The 20368-nt window shown below is 43.9% G+C and overlaps 1 protein-coding gene across 1 annotated transcript in view; it reads right to left on the bottom strand.

Moving 5' to 3' along the window:
- The window catches only part of PDE6A (phosphodiesterase 6A), a 110675-nt gene that overhangs the window by 68007 nt on the left and 22300 nt on the right, over positions 1-20368 (bottom strand). The window contains exon 2 of the mRNA XM_075600942.1: positions 2579-2731. Within this exon, the coding sequence (XP_075457057.1) occupies positions 2579-2731 (153 nt within the window). The remainder of the gene's footprint in view (positions 1-2578; positions 2732-20368) is intronic.

The following is a 20368-nucleotide window of genomic DNA, read 5'->3' as shown; positions in this document are numbered from 1 at the left end:
GGACACCTCACATCCCTATGCCCCATTTACCTTTCTGGGCTGTGCTGAAGCAGGAACCCCTAGTGGTGAGTCGCGCAAGCGTTTTCAAGGGGAGATATTGTGTCTACATGGATCCAGGCATCCTACCTGATTCCTGTGTACATTTTTAGGGGAACCAAAAACTGTGGGCCCTGGCTAGATAGACACAACCTGACAACACTTTCTCCGCAACCCCTACCCCCCCCCCCCCCCGCTGAAACTCATACCACAGCAATCCCTCCTTGCTGGCATCCCTGGATAGGTAAAAACACAGAAATTCTTTATTGTCGAATAATTACAGTTAATGCTTTTACAACACTTGGGTCCAAGAGCTGACACTCCTGAACCCCAAACATGGATCAGCGTAACCAAACGGGCTTGCCCTTTATTAGTGAGCCTTGCTACCTCTTCACCATCACACCATTTTCGCTAACCACACTCACCCCCTTCTTACACACTCACACATCATACTCACCATTATTCTCAACACACCCACCCCCTTATCACACACACCCTTTTTCTAAAACCACCCCCTCTTCTCACATAGCACACTCATCACCTTTCTCTATCACACACTCCACATTTACGGCAGGGAGGCTGCAATCCACCTTTCCTCTCTCTCCTCTGTGCCGGCTGAGAGAGGAGAGCGGGTAAAGGTGGATCACAGACTCTCATTATCCAGAGAGCGTGGGACATGACAGCTGAGCAGTCAGCAGACTTTCGCCAGTGAAAATATTGTAAAATACCAGCTGGAATAAACAGTTTCTACAATATAATCTGTCAAGGATTGTTAAGGAAAAGACAGAATACCACAGTTCAGTTCCAATTTAAATCACAATCACACTTTATCAGTCTATTAGCTTTTTCTATCCTATGTCTTCCTTTTCCCTTTTTGCTTCTCTCTGTACACGCCGTATAAAATGATATCCCAATACTCTGTTTGTGGCCACTATAACTAATGTGATATTGCCTGCCCATGTGACTATCTTTGCCCACCCGCATATACTCTCTGTCATCTTGTGACAGTTGTCTCTTTCTTTCACACTATCACCAGGGTAATTCTCTTTTTTGGCCATTAACTAATCGCTCAGAACGAGTCTCTGTGAATCATTGTAAAACCTTGACCTGTTAGGCAAGTGTTCATTCTCACTGTGTAATCATGGCAATACTCAGCTCCCGTTTGTCACAATTTGCTCTTCCTGCTAATTTCTTTTGCGTCTATGTTACAAGTGTTGTCTAATCCGTTAAAAATGTCTAATAACATATGTAATCCCCTTTTGCCCGGCTCCTAGGGTCGCATCGGGTAATCCCATAAAATATATGCTCAATATCTCAGGCCAAACAAATGGTGCCCGGTTGTTGCAGGCTGGGTGTGTAGGAAAGCAGAAATAGAAATGGGCACCAGGAACATTTATGAAACAGATGTGTGTTTAGTAAACAGTTCAGAATCACATCAATATATATATATATATATATATATATATATATATATATATATAGAGAGAGAGAGAGAGAGAGAGAGAGAGAGAGAGAGAGAGAGAGAGAGAGAGAGAGAGAGAGAGAGAGAGAGAGAGAGAGAGAGAGAGAGAGAGAGAGAGAGAGAGAGAGAGAGAGAGAGAGAGAGAGAGAGAGAGAGAGAGAGAGAGAGAGAGAGAGAGAGAGAGAGAGAGAGAGATAATATATATATATAGATGAGAAGACATCAAACCCATATCCAAATTACATATGGGGAACAATCCTTTATAAGCTCTGAAGTCTACACAGAGGAGGTACTTGTTATCTTACTACCAGTAGGAAAGGATGTGACCAGAAGTACAGTAATCTTTGGATTCTGCATTGCATTCGAACCTTCCATGTTGGATGGTCCTGTATTACTAGGAGCTCTTTGAGAATATGTTGCATACATCCTGTATATATATATATATATACACATATATATATATATAATCAAAAAATAAATAGATTATACCGTTCTGTGGCTATATATATATACATACACTTCCCATTCCTTTTTAAAGGTGCTTAGTTTGGAAAGGGCACGTTACTAAACTTCAAAATAGCTAGCTGCAGACCAGTTATGCCTAAACTATTGCCAGGACATACATGAGAACCTTAGAACTAACTCTGCTTAGAACTACTAAACTAAAGGAATGGCTATTTATACCGATTTACTATCCATGGTATTGACATAAAATAGGAGGGATGAAACCTGATGATCCTATACCAGTTAACCTTTTAACCTAATAGTAACCAACCAAGTGCGGGCTACAAGTCTATTCTACTTCTTGTAGCCACATATTGCAGAACAATGAGTTGCAGACTTTCTTCATGTGTCATGGTTTAAAGGATTGTGCACTTCTACAATCAAGTACACTACTGTATTTAGGGAGCTATGATCCCTTTCTTTCCAAGTAGTGCATTGCACCATGTTTGTAAATCTCCATTAAGTAATTACTTATTATTGAGCAAATGATGAATGGACATTGAAGCTCCCATGCAATGTGCTGTAATGAATGAGCAGTAACATTCTCTTTGTGTAACAGGTCATGACACTACTTACCTCTTCATCTTGTTTTGTGAAATTGGAGCCATCACATTTATTGACAGCCATTATTACAGCCACTATATCCTTCCCATTCATCACAGGGGCAGCCAAAATGCTCTTTGTCTTGTATTCTGTAAGATTATCTACGAAACCGCAGAAATGTGAATCCTAAATATAAAAAACAAACAAATGCATGAGTAAGAAATACAATTTTCTGTTTGTCATAAGGGTAAAGAATAGGCTTGTTGAAGTGGGTGAACTTGATCCAAATACAAGTTGGTTGTGATGTTGAGCAAGTCACATTATCACGACATTCTACAGGCACCGACAATCACTTAGAATGGGGGCCTGTGCCTTTAATGAACAGCTTTGCTTACACTGTTAGCTCTTTGCAAATAAACATTTTATTGTTACTATATTTGTTATTTACTTATTTACTCATCAGTTTTGAAAACCTGACTCCCTGTCCTCATGATATTTCAATCCAGTCTATTTTCTTATTTATGCAAATTCTGTTTAACAACAATCCTGCATTTTTATGGTCAGAGGAAACTTGGAAAAACAGGACAGGACAAAATCTCATGTTGACACAATACTGGAAATATTATGTGGCCAGGTCCCCCTTTGGGCTTCTCCTTTATGGCCCCTTACCTCCGATAGAGCTGTGGAGGGGTGCGGGGGCACCCGGTGAGCGCCGGTAGCTGTGGGGGTCGTGTGGGCCATTGGGGAGGCAAGCGCATCGCCGGAGCTCCTCAGCACAGGCAGCGGCCATCTTGCAACTCTTCGTGCATGCGCAATACGGCTCGCACATGCGGATAGGACTTCAGAGTTGCGACGGCCATCTTGCACACCCCGCACATGCACAGCATCACACAGCGGTGGCCATTAAATCAAGGACACTGCATGGGAAACTACAACCCTCAGCAGCCCCAAGGGCTCCTAGTCAGGTGCAGGCACACAGCCAATAGGGCTGCAGCAATCCCCTGCTACTAGGATTGATACATTTGGCGCGCCTGTATTGTATTGTATGCCTTTATTTATATAGTACCATTAAGGTACATAATGCTTCACAGTAGTAATACGCGACAATCATATAAATAACAAATATAAATAACAGGTCATGGGAATAAGTGCTTCAGACAAAAAAGTAACATTTAAGAAGAGGAGTCCCTGCTCTGAGGAGCTTGCAATTGGTAGGTAGGAAGAACGTACCGAGAAAGTGGGAGGGCATTCTGTTAAGTGCGTCTGCAGGTGGCAAAGCTTAATGTATCATGCGTATAGTATTAGCCACGGTGCTACGCATATGCTTCTTTAAGCAAGTGTGTCTTAAGGTGGGTCTTAAAGGTGGATAGAGAGGGTGCTAGTCGGGTATTAAGGGGAAGGGCATTCCAGAGGTGCTGGGCAGTCAGTAAGAAAAGTTTAAGGCGGGAGAGGGCGTTAGATACAAAGGGGGTAGAGAGAAGTATCCTTGAGAAGAACGCAAGAGTCGGGATGGTGCATAGCAAGAAATTAGGGCTGCGATGTAAGGAGGAGCAGAAGAGTGTAAAGCTTTAAAAGTGAGGAGGAAGATTGAGAGCGAGATGTGGGATTTGATCGGAAGCCAGGAGAAAGATTTCAGCAGGGGAGACGCTGAGACAGATTTAGGAAAGAGTACAGTGATTCTGGCAGCAGCGTTTAGGATAGATTGTAGGGGAGACAGGTGAGGCAGGAAGGCCAGACAGCAGGAAGTTACAGTAATCAAGATGGGAGAGAATGAGGGACTGAGTCAGAGTTTTAGCAGGCGAGCAACAGAGGAAATGGCGTATCTTTGTAATATTGCGGCGGAAAAAGTGACAGGTTTTAGAAACGTTTTGAATGTGAGAGGAAAATGTGAGTGAGGAGTCGAGTGTGACCCCTAGACAGAGTGCTTAGGCTACTGGGTGAATGATCGTACTTCCAACAGTAATGTGGAAGGAGGTAGTAGGGCCAGGTTTGGGAGGAAGTATGAGGTGCTCTGTTTTTGCCATATTAAGTTTAAGGCGACGGAGAGCCACCCAGGATGATATCGCAGAGAGACATTCAGAAACTTTGGTTTGTACAGCAGGTGTAAGGTCAGGGGCTGAAAAGTAGATTTGTGTGTCGTCAGCATAGAGGTGATATTTAAACCCGATATGTGGTTAGGTGGCCTAGAGAAAGTGTGTACAGAGAAAAGAGAAGAGATCCAAGGACAGAGCACTGGGGTACCCACCACAGAGAGATCAATAGAGGAGGAGGAGGTGTTAGCAGAAGAGACACTGAAAGTATGATGGGAGAGGTAAGAGGAGATCCTGTATAGAGCTATGTTACGAATACCAAGAGTATGGAGAATCTGAAGGAGAAGAGGGTGTTCCACAGTGTCAAATGCTGCAGAGAGGTTGAGTAATATGAGGAGAGTGTAATGACCTCTGTCTTTGCCAGCATGGAGGTCATTAGTTATTTTAGTGTTACGATTGTGCTCGCCACAAACCGGGACCGGACCGCGGGGCTGAGGTGGGGTTATAGAATCACCGACCTTAGTCCGCGCAGACTGATCCGGAGTGCGCATTTCGTAGTCGTACGTAGCAGGGTCAGGATTGGAGAAGGCAGCATCGTCGTTATTCAAGCAGGAGTTCGGCAACAGGTAGTCAGGAGTTCCCCGCTTCAGCTTAGGAGCGTGAGCGCGGGAGTGGCCTCTTCGTGAGGAGCGGCCTCGGCCCATGACGCCGGTCTCAGCAGGAGGAGACAGCAGGCTGGCCGAAGTACACCGCAGGGCAGCGTCGGGAAACCAACGCTTCAGCAGTGAACTCAGGAACGGACCCCTGCATGGAACTAGCAGGCGGCCTCAGGAAACAACGCTTCAGCAGAGAAGTCAGGAACGGGCCCCTGCATGGAACTAGCAGGCGGCCTCAGGAAACAGGGACAAGAACCAGAAAGGATAATACACAGGATACAAGCCAGGGTGGCTAGTGGCAGACACAGTAACGTCCAGGGTAGGAAATTATGCTCGGCACTGTTTCAGTGCCAACGCCCAGGGTATAAAGAACGGAGATCCAATCACAGGAGGAGGGTGTGTGAGCATTCCTCCAATGATGGAGCACAGGGCAGAAGCTGCAATGAGAAGCAGCACATGTGCCAATGATTGCCAGAGGAAGCTTTTGCAACTGCAGAAGTCTGCAAAAGCTATAATCAAAGCCAGGAGTGGATTCCTTACAGTACCCCCCCTTCAGGTGAGAACTCCGGACGAACAGGATCCATCACAGATTTGGGGGACATGGAGTTGTTTCTAAACCTCCTTAGGCGAGAGGTGGCGTTGAAAGCCCATAGTTTGTTGGGATTCCTTACAGTACCCCCACCACTGGGTGAGAAGCCTGGGTGGACAGGACCATTCATAGGTCTGGGAGACATCGAGTTGTTCCTGAAGTGTCTCAGGTGAGATTTAGGTCCAAAATCCAGGTGTACATTGGCGAGTGCCGCAAAGGACAATGGTGGTACTGCGGTTTTTGGTACATGGGCAATGGGACCAGGGGACTCCGGAATAGGGACATCAGAAGGGCAGCAGCCAGGTGTCCGGTGCATAGTAATAGTCCAAGAATACGGAACACAGGACACTGATTGTCGGACAAAAATGACATTGGGGAATTCGGTGCAGACAATGGCTTTGGTGGAAACAGCATGAAAGAAGTTGCAAGAATCTGTAGCTCTCAAGGAATTCAGGGCGGTGGTTAGCGAGGGTATTGGGCGGGCGGGTTCACTGCAAGATATTGGAGCCGTAGTCTTGATATGAACCAGGCTTGTAATCCCAAGCAATTCGAGAGAGCTGGTAGTAGTGTTTACGTAATTGTTGGTTGTGGTACATGCAGTTGCAGGATCCGCCTCCTTTGGCCTCAGAAATTTTGGGGGAATGAAATCCGAAGTTATGGCCCTGGCGAAGGGCATAGTAAGCATTATGGAGACAGTAGGGGATAGCACGTCCAAACCCATAGTGGGGCTATCAAGAACAGGGATGGACGCCTCAGGCAAAGCAAATAGGACCAGCATGAGTATCTTCGTCCTAGAGAATGAAGACATGCAATCCAGAAAGGACACTTCAGACACCGCACAGAAACCTGCAATTAAAGACTCTGTTTGAAAGGTGAGAAAACAAATCTTATCCGAGAAAGCAGGAATCCAGGTAAGCGGTGCAACCGGCTTAGGAATAGAAGTCTTGGGGTTAACACTGGGTACCTCCAACACAGAGAAGGAAAACAGAGAACTAGAGCTTGGCTTAGGAGTGGAGGTCCAAGGTACCCAGGTCTCGCCTGATACTGTGGGAGAAGGAATGCGAGATATTACTGCTTTAAACATAGGGTTCTTAACATCGGTAGCTCCAGGCACCTTCCTGAGAGGTAACCCAAGTTTTGTAACAGGACAGTCAATAGTAAGTACCCCAAGTATTGTGGGAGACACAGGGAAATATAAGTCCATTTTAAAGACGGGGTCTTTTGAAAAAAGAGACACAGCGGGTATTACTGAAAGTTCCAAATGCGATACCCCTGAGTTCGTGGTAGTAGACATACAGTCAGTATTGGATACCCCGAATACTGTGGGCGAATCAGCGTGAAACAGTATTATAGAAGGAGTGGGTATCCCAGACTTAAAGTCATCTTTAATCATTCCGGAGGCTGTGGCATGATCCATGAAAGAAACTGGGGTAGACTTTTCAATAGAAACAAAGGACATCTTGCTTGTCACTGAAGTGGGTGATTGGAAACCAGCAAGAACTGAACTAGCTGCTGTAATAAGATCAGAGAACATTGTGCTTGTTTCTGAATTGGGTCCCTGAGAATCCCTAGTGAGAGCATCAGACTCCATAGGAGACTCAGTGACAGGGGTTTTAGAACCAATTAAAGGAATTGCAGGTATCACAGACTTAATAGGAGAAATATCTTGCAAAACAGGAATCTTAGTAAAGGTGATAGTCATCTCACAGACTACCGCAGAGATGGAGAGCAGGCAGACAGGCTCTAGCTCAGAAGTCAGAGAGAAGCCAAGGGTTAACACAGGGAGTGCTGGGGAGACCCTAGAAGCCATAAGGGGAGACTCAGAGCGTAGAAAGGGATCAGGGACAGATAAGCTGATCTCTGAAGTGATAGCCTGAGGGACCGTAGAAGGGACGCTAATTGCTGTCACCAGTCCCAAGGAGACAGACTTAGAGTCAAGGACAGGAGGTGAACTAGGGAAGGTTGCTTCCACAACAGAAGTTTTAGCAGCGGCAGAGCTTAACTCAGCGGCTGCTGGATAACCTTTAACTACAGTGAGAAGAGACTGCAGGTTCACAAAATCAGGGGAAAAGGGAGTTTGAAATTTGAAAACCTGATCCTTCAAAAAGGAGGGCCCTAACTGTAATTGTACTAAGGGAGTCACAGCAGATACGCTGATCTCAGAAGGGGTCACTTGGAAAGGGTCATAATATGTACTGTTCGCTTTTAACCCTAGGATTAGAGAAGAGGAGAACACAGACAGTACAAGGGGGGCAACCACAACTGTGCTGGTCTCTGAAGTGGGTATTTGGGAAAAAGTGTCTGGGACATTAGAAACAACTACAGATTCCACGGAAAGGGATCTATGCTCAGAAGCAGGGATTTCAGCTCTCTGAGTGACAGACTGGGTAAGCGACATACCTAGGAGTGGGGATTCTGCGAACAGGCTTAGGGAAACAAATGGTTCCAGAATACTTTTAACTGGAGCCAGTATTATTGCCGAAAGTTCAGGGGGCATAGCCCCGAGAATTTTAGCTGAGTCAGGGGACATAAGGGATTCATCCTCTGAAACTAAGGAGTTGCCCTTGACTGGTGGACTACAGGGATTTACCAAGGGAGGTTCACAGGGCTGACCTGCAGGGGTTAACATAGGAAAAACCTCAAGGGTAAAGTTAGGCTGTAGCTGTGAATCAGGAAAAGATACACTAATCTCAGAGAGTGGGGACATAGGGTTTTCAGCTTCTTGCCCTAGAGACCTCAGCTTAGTCTGCGGGATACAAGGGTTAACAATGGGGACCTCACAGAGCAGACTAGCAGGGGTTAAAACAGAAATAACCTCGGGAACAGAACTCAGAAATTCTGGTTTAGAACGAGAGGGCAAACAGGATGCATTTTCTGGTGCTAGGGAAGACACACTGACCTGGGGGATGCAGGGATTTACAGTGAGGGACTCATAGGCCTGTCTAGCAGGGGTTAAGACAGAAAGAACCTCGGGGACAGAACCCAGGGAGGTTAACTCAGGACTAGGGACCGTGTCAGGTTCTTCCTTAGCGGGGAGTGACAGGGAGATGGTTTGGCCTTTCTTAGGAGAGGGTGGTAACCCCACAGGTTTAGTAACAGGACTGGCAGCATAGAAATTGTGATTAGAAAGTGCGTAGGCAGCGAGAAAAGGGTCCCGCCCACTTAAGATTAGGTCAAAATCTTGGTATAACACACGGGCGGCATCTAGAATCTGATCTAGAGTCTTTCGATCTGCGGTGGAATTAGCAAGGTGCATCTGGGAGGACAGGGCCTGTTGAGTCTTTCTATCCTCTTTAAATTGCTGAGATCTAGTAAGGAGTTCTTTACGAATCAGTCTTTCCAGAGGGGTTAAACCTTTATATAAGAACTCACTCTCAGGCGGAGGCAGTCTCTCAAACAGGTACTGCTGCGGCCGAGTTTATTTGAGCATTTGCCCGGTCTCGGCCGCAGCAGTAACCAGGCGCGCGCCGGGATGTGCCTGGCGCGCGCCGAAGCCGCGGAGGAGCGCCCTGCGATCGGGGCTTTCTCCCTCCGCTCGCCGGGTCCTCCGGGTCCCCCGGAACCCCCTGCCGCCGTCCCCCACATCGCGGGACACCAGGGTTCCCTCGGGGAGCCCTGGACGCGCGTGCAGGGGGCGCAGGCAACCAATGACGCGTGACCACGCGTCATCCGCCGAGGGAGTGCGGCTAGCATGCCGGGGCATCCCCAGGCTTGCGGAGCTAGCCGCACTCAAATAAAATGTGCCGCCTCTGTATAGTCTTCCAAACAGGGACTGGTCCGCATCCTGGGACATAGGTACAGTAAAAAATTTTACCAACCCCCGCCACGGCGCGGTCCGGTTTTGTGGGGCCGAGAATACTGTTACGATTGTGCTCGCCACAAACCGGGACCGGACCGCGGGGCTGAGGTGGGGTTATAGAATCACCGACCTTAGTCCGTGCAGACTGATCCGGAGTGCGCATTTCGTAGTCGTACGTAGCAGGGTCAGGATTGGAGAAGGCAGCATCATCGTTATTCAAGCAGGAGTTCGGCAACAGGTAGTCAGGAGTTCCCCGCTTCAGCTTAGGAGCGTGAGCGCGGGCGTGGCCTCTTCGTGAGGAGCGGTCTCGGCCCATGACGCCGGTCTCAGCAGGAGGAGACAGCAGGCTGGCCGAAGAACACTGCAGGGCAGCGTCGGGAAACCAACGCTTCAGCAGTGAACTCAGGAACGGACCCCTGCATGGAACTAGCAGGCGGCCTCTGGAAACAACGCTTCAGCAGAGAAGTCAGGAACGGGCCCCTGCATGGAACTAGCAGGCGGCCTCAGGAAACAGGGACAAGAACCAGAAAGGATAATACACAGGATACAAGCCAGGGTGGCTAGTGGCAGACACAGTAACGTCCAGGGTAGGAAATTATGCTCGGCACTGTTTCAGTGCCAACGCCCAGGGTATAAAGGACGGAGATCCAATCACAGGAGGAGGGTGTGTGAGCATTCCTCCAATGATGGAGCACAGGGCAGAAGCTGCAATGAGAAGAAGCACATGTGCCAATGATTGCCAGAGGAAGCTTTTGCAACTGCAGAAGTCTGCAAAAGCTATAATCAAAGCCAGGAGTGGATTCCTTACATTTAGTTTAGTTTCAGTCGAGTGAGCAGTGTGGAAGCCAGAATGTAGAGGGTCTAGGAGAGAATGGGTGTTGAGAAAGTGGAGCAAGTGAAAGAATACAAGACGTTCAAGGAGTTTAAAGGCAAAAGGCAGGAGGGAGACCGGTCGATAGTTAGAAAGACAGGTAGGGTCAAGCTTGCTGTTTTTGAGTTATGGTATAACTTTTGCATTCTTGAAGGAGGATGGAACTGTACCAGAGTAGAGGGAGGAGTTAAAAATGTGTGTGAGCGCATGGATTATAGAAGGAGCAAGAGGTTTTAGGAGATGGGAGGGAATGGGGTCAAGAGGGCAAGTGGTAGAGGGAGAAGAGGAGATCAACAGTGACACATCCTCCTCTGAGACAGTGAAAAAAGAGTCAAGGAAGGCAGGAGGAGAGTTAGGAAGCGGTGTTGGATGGGAGGACAAGAGAGAATGTTCTGACGTATGGATACCACCTTTTCCATAAAATATTCAGCAAAGTCCTTAGGTGAGATGGATAAAAAAAGAAGAGGCAGCTGAGGGTGGTTTGAGTAGAGTGTCAAAGACAGAGAAGAGTCGGCATGGGTTAGACTTGTCATGTTGATTAATTAAGAAAAGTAGATTTGTTTAGCTTGAGAGCGGGCAGAGTTGAAACAGGACAGCATAAATTTGTAGTGAAGGAAGTCTGCGAGAGTGTGAGATTTCCTCCAGAGGCGTTCAGAGGAGCGAGTTGAGGAATGCAGCATGCGTGTGTGGAAATTTAGTCAGGGTCTGGGGTTAGAAAGGTGAAGACGGCAGAGAGAAAGTGGTGCATGTAGATCAAGAGAGCAGAATAAGGCAGAGTTGTAGTTCCTGACCAGGTTGTCAGGGTCTGTAGCAGAGCTGAGAGAGGAAAGGGAGGAGCGTAAAGTTGAATCAAAGGCTGGTAGGTTAATAGAGCACAGGTTTCTGCAGAACCGAGGGGTAGATGGAGGTGAAGAAGGGGAGAAGCGAGAGAATGAGATGAGGGGACGTCAGAGAGAGGAAAGGGGGAAATTGAGAAATCGGAGAGAGAAAAGATTTGAGTGAAAACCAGGTCTAGGTAGTGGCCTAGGCCTTGTGGGTGCTGGCTGCAGTCCACTGTTGAAGGCCAAAAGAAGAGGTTGGATAGAGAAAGCGGGAAGCCCAAGGTAGAGAGCGGTCATCAATGTGGCAGTTGATATCCCAAGGAGAAGAACAGGAGAGCCTGAGGAAAGAAAGAGAGCCAGGATTCAAAGTGAGAGAGAAAGGCAGACGGGGGATGAGTAGAGGTAGGTGGGCGATAGATGGATGCCATGTTTACAGGGAGAGAAGAGAAGATCTTGACAGTGTGAGCCTCAAAGGAGGGAAAAGCAAGAGAGGGAAGAATTGGAAGGGTACGGTAATGGCAGAGAGAGTAGCCCCACGCCTCCACCCCTGCCATCAGGACGCAGAGTGTGGGAGAAAGAAAGGCCACCATAAGAAAGGGCAGCTTCCAGAGCAGAGTCAGACTGAGTGAGCCAGGTCTCAGTTATAGCAAATAGGAGCAGAGAGTGAGAGAGAAAGAAGTCATGCACAGAGAGGAACTTGTTAGAAAGGGAGCGAGCATTCCAAAGGGCACAGGAGAAAGGGAGAGAGGAGGGAGTGTGGCAGGGGATGGGTATGAGGTGGGAAGGGTTGACACCAGGAGTAGAATTTGCATTTGGCAGGCGAGGACAAGAGCATGTAGAAATAAGGCAGTACCAGGATTGGGAGAGATATCCCCAGAAGCAAGGAGGAGAAGCATGGATAGAAAGAGAATGCGTGAGGATGATTTGTAAGGGTGTGATTTAGTGCAGGGGATATAGCTGTGTAGTGTCAGAGGGCTCAGGTAAGAAAGTAGTTCATGTGAACAGAGAAGTGGTGAAGGAAGGAGAGATGGAGATATATGAATAAAGTTAGAGACATAATGAGGCTGGTAGATAGAAGTGCATAATTTGAAAAGAAGTGAGGTCATAGCAAATATAAATAGCAGAGGTGGCATCACAGCAATAGTAAACTGCAGAGATGTGCAGTCTGGAGTAGATAATATCCTTCTTTCCAGCGTAGATCTAATCTAGAAATCAGGGCCAGTAGGTGTTGTCCACTTGCTCACTCCTTTTGAACGTCCTTTTAAACTTCAGTTTTCTTGCTACTTACAATGTGCTACCTGTACCACGAGTCAGTCGGAGCTAGGACACGGAAGGGTGAGTGTGCAGGGTGTCTGTGACCCCTGCACTAGGCCAGAGACCCACCTGGGCCCCAGCTATGCCTTGACTCCCTCTTTGAGCTTGTGACTGCTGCAGGAACAAGCCCAGTAGATAGATACACTGGCCCTGTAGTACCAAGCGTGAGGGACACAGGCAGGACGCAGCGGCGACCTGGCATCTGGTGGTTTGGGACCAGATCACCCCACAGAGAGAGACTATTATGGTGGGACCCTCCAGCTGGATACCACCCCATGTGGAGGCGGATGCCATCGCTGATGGCGACGGCGTGGGACAGGACGGATCTCTGTCTTCATTCAGCGCTTCCCCCTCTCTCTCACTCTTTTAAACCCCCTTCACCTCCTTCCCCCCCTTTCTTTGCCTTTTCCCTTGTCTTTTCCTTTTCCTCTTCCTCATGGAGATATTATTTTTTGTTTTAATAAAATTATAGGATTATGTGTGTATTGCAGATTTATCACCTTTAATCTCATGTATGTAGAATTTATTCAGGCTATCCTCTCCAGTTTAGGACAGACTGGGTAGTACATATATTTGATTTAGGTGGTTAAGTTATTTGTCTAGGGGTGTATTATATTTTACTGAAGTTTTGATTTGTAAGTGCTTTATTATTATTTTTGTACAATTTTTATTTTTGTTATGTATTTATTGTAATTTCTTTTGGTATAGTTATGATGGTTTTATTGTTTTCATACCAAACACTGAGGTCACAGCCATAATACACGGTGTTCATGTGTTTGTCAATAAAGTTGGGCTTGTTACGCTTGGGCTTAACTAATAGCATAATTTGCTGCCCATTGTAAGCCTCTTAGCAGGTTCGGAATGACATGTTCAATATCAATAAAGCTTTGTTATTGTGACACGCAGCATAACCAATCAGAGCTTCTGCACGAAGGAGCAGTAAGCCGATTGGATAGCGGGTCGTGACGTCACGGGTTTGGCGCGAACAGGGACTGTATTTAGACACTGGGTGTCTAATGCACTAATATACATCTTGATAAAGGGCACATGGCCCGAAACCCGTAGATGTGTGTTTTTTGAGCTCTTTAGGGGTTATGTTGTATCCAGATCAAGATGAAAGGATTAATTTTACTGTGAGCCTCCTCCTGTCTTTTTGGCAGTGCACTGCCCTTCTCCATTTTTTTCTCCTGATTGCTCTTGGTGGATTTGCACGCTGTTTCGAACCGCAATTGGACAACACAGAGGACCTGGGAACCTAACAGTGAGTTACCCTTGTGGATTTATATACTTATCAGCTTTAGTAGGGACATTATTTGTACTATACATGTGTGCTAGAAAGCACTAGGTACTAGTCCCCTATCCCCTGCCAGGGATGCTGTATTTATATCCTATATAGTGAATGGTCCAAGCGAAGATTTATATCTTATGAAAAGGATTCTGTTTTTGAAAGCGCTGGTCACCTCTATCTAGTACTTGTATGATCCCTGGTGGCCTGATCAACACTAATCATGACAAAGGACATGTCTTTTTTCAACTTATACCACGATCAGGTCTATAAAGCTCAAAAGAACTTGCCCCAGTACTAGTTTCAATAGAAACAAAGGAGAAAAATAGCCGCACTCTTCTTTCAGAAGATCCTTAGATCATTTATTGCAAATTGGTGAGACAAAAGTAGCATGATGTTTTGGGGACCAATGTTTAGCCTTCCTCAGCACCCAAAAAAGGATTAACATTGGTCCACGAAACGTCGGACTACTTTTTGTCTCGACGATTTGTAATAAATGATCTAAGTATCTTCTGAAAGAAGAGTGCGGCTATATTGGTGGCGGTTGGGAATCCTCAATATAACCGGAAAGAAACTGATTCAAAATGAACAACAGCAGTGCAGGGTAAGTACCTTTCCAGTAATAGTTACCACAACACCCTCTACTGTCTCTGCAAGTTCTCCCTACCTGCCACTTAGAGTGTAAGCTTTTTGGGGGCAGGGACTCTTTTTTTCCTAATGTTTACTTTTATCCAATTTCCATGATGTTTCATAGTATTTAGTTGTGTCTATTATTCCCGTGAAGTAATATTGCTAAGGCAATATAGAAAGCCAAAGTGGCCTATTGTAGAACCCTGGACAAGGCCAAATAATTTTCTGCTACTGTAGCTGGCTTCCTAGTGCTTCCAGCACCTAACACCAGGTATAACCATGATCCAAACATTTTAATTCCTGTGTTAATTTTAATGGGCTGATGAGGATATGCGTTGAGGTGGTCCACACGTCTTTAGCATACCATTAGTACTAAAATCCGTTAGAGTTAACGGTAGGCCGCCATTACTTTAAGAAGGTACTTGTTGCCTAGTTACGGAGCTTTGAAGATCCCGGATAGCACTTAACGTCTCGTTAACCAGTTAAAGGACTTCTGTAGATCTACCCCATTGTGCACTAACGCACAGAAATTCCCTTTGACTTGAATGAGAGTTTCCATGCGTTATACGATTCCTGATCGGCTCCAACGCATTTTAGGCTCCCTTAAAGAGGTAACTTTTCAGAGAGCTTTTAAAATGACGGGAATCTGATGATTGCAGCAGGGAATTCCAGCGTGTGGAGTGTAAAGAGAGTGGCATTAACTAAGATGGACATTAGACATAATTACATGTCAAATCGTGTTATCATATCATTGCATATCCACAAATGTCCCTTTAGGTTAATGCAGAGACTTAATGTTTACGTCATACCTAAACTTGGAGTTACTCATATCCAGACACTGGAATATGGCTTTTGCAGTGCAAGGATGGGTGTAACACCACAGTTAGGTATAATTGAAATAGCATAATGTTATTTCCTGGCATTTTTTATATCTATTCTTCTCTCTCTTTCCACTTCAGCACAAAATCTCTTTTGGAGTCTGAATAAGACTAAAGCTCAGACTAGTATAACGTCACATTTTTTAAAGATAAAGCAATGTTACGCTACAATAACATGATGTTAAGCTATGCAAATAGGATGTTGTTCGAATTTTGATTTTGAATTAATAAAGCTTATAATGAATTCTGTTTTTAATAAGTTCAAAAATATTCCAGCACCAACAATTACAGTAGTATTATAGTAGTATACGTAAAAAGAACATATTATCCTAGATTTATACATATAAATTGTGTAAATTATATCCGGGGGTGTCCATTGCCCCTTCTGTTTTGCAGAGGGGCCTATGCTAGTAGCTCTGAAAAACAACTCATCAAGGATTTTGAGCAGCTATCATAACATTTTGCTAGGTAGCTATTCAGAAAGCCTCGATGAAAAAGGAAGTTATCGAGATTAAATTACAAAAATTTAGAAGGGATCAGGATGACTATGCCAAAGGCATTGAGAGAACATGGAACAAAGGTTCCAAAAATGGAAAAAAATCTCAAACAAGCCCTGATCCCTCGGGGGAAATCCCTGTATCAACGTCCACTATGGATACTTCATACAGAGGGAGATTTGCTGATAACTATCCTAAGAACCATGCTGGTTTTTTACCACAGGTATTAGCAAAGAAAAGTGAAACAATAAAGAATCCTCCAAATGGAGGTAAAGTTAAAGAAAAAACTAAACACCTTGAAATTAAAGATATCATTGAGACATCAGGGAAGGAAAATTTAAAACAGGGGCAACAATTAGAGAAACCCTCTTCCTCTTTTTTGGAGCCCAGGGGGTGTATGAGTTCTTGGGAGACCAGGAATCCATTTCACCCCCTGACAACTCAAAAACCAGGCCTTACTCAAAGAAACAAAAGACGCATGTCAGAGGGAGACGAGGGGGAAGACTACGGAAAGACAAGAAAACTACATTAAATACAACTAAAAAAATTTTTAATTTAAGTAATAAAACTTTCACAGAATGCCAGAATAAAGTTATCAGTAAGGGACTCATTTTTGCTCCCACTATTGGACCAAATAAATTTGGTCTTTATGTTGACACACATAAGTTTCTGAGATCACTTACATTAAAAAGATTTTTTGCTAATAAAGATGTAGAAATCAGAAACTGGACAGATAACTCAAAAGTTTCAGATTCTAGCACCTCTGAATATATACATTCCAAATTTAAACCCAAATCACAGTTTTTCCCCAAATTTGCCAAGGGGAATCATTTAGAGGTGTTTTTCCAGTTAGTTACAAAAGACCTAGAAACTTTAGTTAATAATAAAAAAGACAGGCAATACAATAACCTAACAAGGGAGGAGAGAACGGCTCTTGATGAACTCACAGCAGACAAAACAATTGTAATAAAACCTGCAGATAAGGGAGGGGGTGTTGTAATCATGGACCATAGCTATTATATGCTAGAGTCCAAAATTTTTTTGGGAGATACAACAACCTATCTAAAACTAAAATCTAACCCCACTAATTTATACAAAACAGAACTGCAGTCTCTGCTGGAGGATGGAAGAAGACGGGGAATACTGGAGGAACATGAGTTCCAGTTCCTAAATGTTGAGGACCCAGTATTCCCCGTCTTCTATTTTCTACCAAAAATACACAAGAACCTTACACACCCACCGGGAAGACCAATAATCTCCGGCATTGGGTCACTAACTGCCAATCTGTCTGAATTTATTGACAGCTATCTACAGGATATTGTAAAACAACAAAAATCATATATCAAAGACACTAGCGACGTAATTATGTTCCTTAGGGACATCCAATGGCAGGAGAATTATGTATTGGTCACCACAGATGTAACAGCATTGTATACATCTATAAGACACATTGATGGGTGCAGGGCCGTCCAGATGTTTCTGGAGAAAGAAGGGAGAATTCCAGAGACACAGATAGAGTTCCTTATTAAATGTATTCAATTTGTTCTGAATAAGAATTTCTTTTGGTTTTGTGATGAGTTTTTTCTGCAATTATGTGGAACCGCCATGGGGACCAAATTCGCGCCCAGTTATGCGAACCTACTAATGGCCCTTTGGGAAGATCTATATATATGGTCTTAGGCAGGTCTGGACGCAAATTTGGTAACCTGGCGGAGATTTATTGATGATATTATTTTTGTGTAGAAGGGTACATTGGAGGACTTAGATACATTCCTCCTGTACCTTAACAACAATGAATTTAATCTTAGATTCACTTCCACCATTAGCAAAACAACCATAAACTTCCTGGACCTTACTATATATTTGGAAAATAATGTTATTAAAACTAAAAATTTCTTTAAAGATGTGGATGCCAACAACTACATCCTACAGTCAAGCTATCATTTAAATAAATGGATCAATAACATCTCATATGGCCAATATTGCAGACTGAAACGTAATTGCACTGATAACAATGTTTTTGAGGAGCAATCGAATATGTTGTCCAGAAAGTTTGTGGAGCGCAAGTATAAACATGATGTCATCCAAAAAGCTTTGGCTAAAACTAGATGCACACCAAGAGAATCTATGTTGATCCCTAAAGTAAAGGGCACAACTAGTGATTCTATCAAAGTACCCTTTGTTACACAATACAATAGGGATGCACATAAAATTAATAAAATACTAAACTCCCATTGGCCTATTCTAAAAAATGACCCCATCATAGGAACTCTTCTACCCGATAAGGTTCAAATGGTATATAGAAAAGCACCTAATGTTAAAAATATGGTAGCACCAAGTGCACTGAGAAATGTTGGTGCAAACAGCAATCCCTCTTGGTTGGATCCCCCGAAAGGGTTTTTCAATTGTAAATATTGTACTGCCTGCAAATATAGCTCTAAGAATATAGATAGTTTTCATTCTAATACCACCCAAAAAACATACAAAATAAAACAACATCTAAACTGTAAGTCTAATTTTGTAATCTACTTACTTGAATGTGGGTGTGGTCTACAATATATTGGGAAAACTATAAGACCTTTAAAAACCCGTATATTGGAACATATTGGAAATATAAAAAGAAAATTGACCACACACAGTGTTTCAAATCATTTTTTAATATCACACAATTCAGATCCGAAAGGGTTAACATTTAAAGCCATCGAACAGGTAATGCCACACTGGAGAGGGGGTAATAGACACACATCCCTGATAAAAAGAGAATCATATTGGATGTTCGAATTAAAAACTATGTCTCCTGCTGGTCTGAATTTGGAATTTGATTTGAAACCTTTTCTATAATGCATAACTGTTTATATACTCATGCCCTGTTTTTTGTCTCCACATTAGATTCCATTTCTCATCTCTATGAATTAAATGAGCTTAACAATATGCTAGTTCCCCAACTTTGAATTAAAATGTTTACACACTGCTTATATACCTGTTCTTATATTTATATCATTTTATATTGTTTATATAACATTTTTAATATCCATGTATTAGCATTTTTTAATTTTTCATATCTATTGATTGCATCTACTAACTAATAAACTTTTTTGACCTCTGCATATGTACGATGTAGAGGGATTAATTATATGTCCCATTATAACCCCATGTGTACCCACTCAGTACAACCGAAACCCAATTAAAATCTAGTTCGCCATTCACCAATGGAAACTAAGTTAGGAGTATATATGTCTCCAATACCCATCAAAATGTCACTCCTGATGAAACCGAAGAGGTGAAACGCGTAGAGTGACGTCTTTACCATTGGCCGGAACCCCTGGAAGCGGATGACATCACTTCCTGTGCAGTTGGAACGCAACCCGTGACACGCATGCCACAGAAGGAGGGGAACCAGAGACACCATCTATCCAGCTGCTGGGATCCACTACGTGTGATCGAAATGCTTTTAAACTTTTGAAATCATGTGAGTGTAATACCTTCCACTTACCTTTTATAAATCCTTTGTATACAGTCTGCACTATGTCCAGTCTTCTTCTTTAAGGTCTCTTGGAGTTTGTATGGGGCTAAGACTGATTTCCTGACCACCGTGTGATATCCATATTATTGAAAGATACCTTTACGTGCCTTTAACCCTCTCACATTTGTGAGTACATTTACAATAGATCAGCCAATTTACTCCGAATCTATAACATCAATATTGCACTATCTATATATTTTTTTGCTTCCACATATTCCTGCGCTTCCCGGAGAATCATCCCCAGCTATTCAGAAAGCCTCGATGAGTTGGTCAAATCGTATGGGGAAGGCATTTGTTTTCACGATTTCTGGCTCCTGACCAAACACATTGCATGGGAGCTTCAAAAAAGCTCAAACTCGATTTTTTTCTGGGCATGATTAGCCACTATAACAGTCAATGACCAACCCACATAAAACAACTGCACCAAAAAGACACAACAATAAAAAATACCCAAGCACCTAAACACCAGAACAATAAAATAAATTAAACCTCGAAACAACACAACATTAAAATAAATCAAACACCTAAACAACCCAAAAATTAAATAAAAACAAGCCCTTTAAATACATAACAATTAACTCAAAACAATAAACAGAAATACAAAACATAACGATTAATTAAAAATAGCCATTTGCCAAAAAATGCATTGCTTCTCACTGTATTTATCTATACCCTAAAGGGGCACAGATAAATACTCTAGATATCTTCACCCTCCGATTCCCGGTGTATCTGGAAGCTCACCATCCGCAACGCAATGAAACTTTCTTCAGGTAAGTCCGGTTCTTCCATTTTCTTCTTTCAATCTTCTTTACTTGTACTCCATTGTAATCCACCAACGGATGTGGTCTCATCGTCTTTTTAAGATAAAATGAGATGGAACAGGCCTTATATAAGGCCTGTGACATCACATTTTAGGGTCAGATGGTACAG

Source organism: Ascaphus truei, chromosome 5 (genome assembly GCF_040206685.1).
Source record: "Ascaphus truei isolate aAscTru1 chromosome 5, aAscTru1.hap1, whole genome shotgun sequence".
Lineage (NCBI taxonomy): Eukaryota > Metazoa > Chordata > Amphibia > Anura > Ascaphidae > Ascaphus > Ascaphus truei.
Note: the sequence above shows the minus strand (reverse complement) of the source record. Positions and strands in the feature narration are given on the sequence as shown.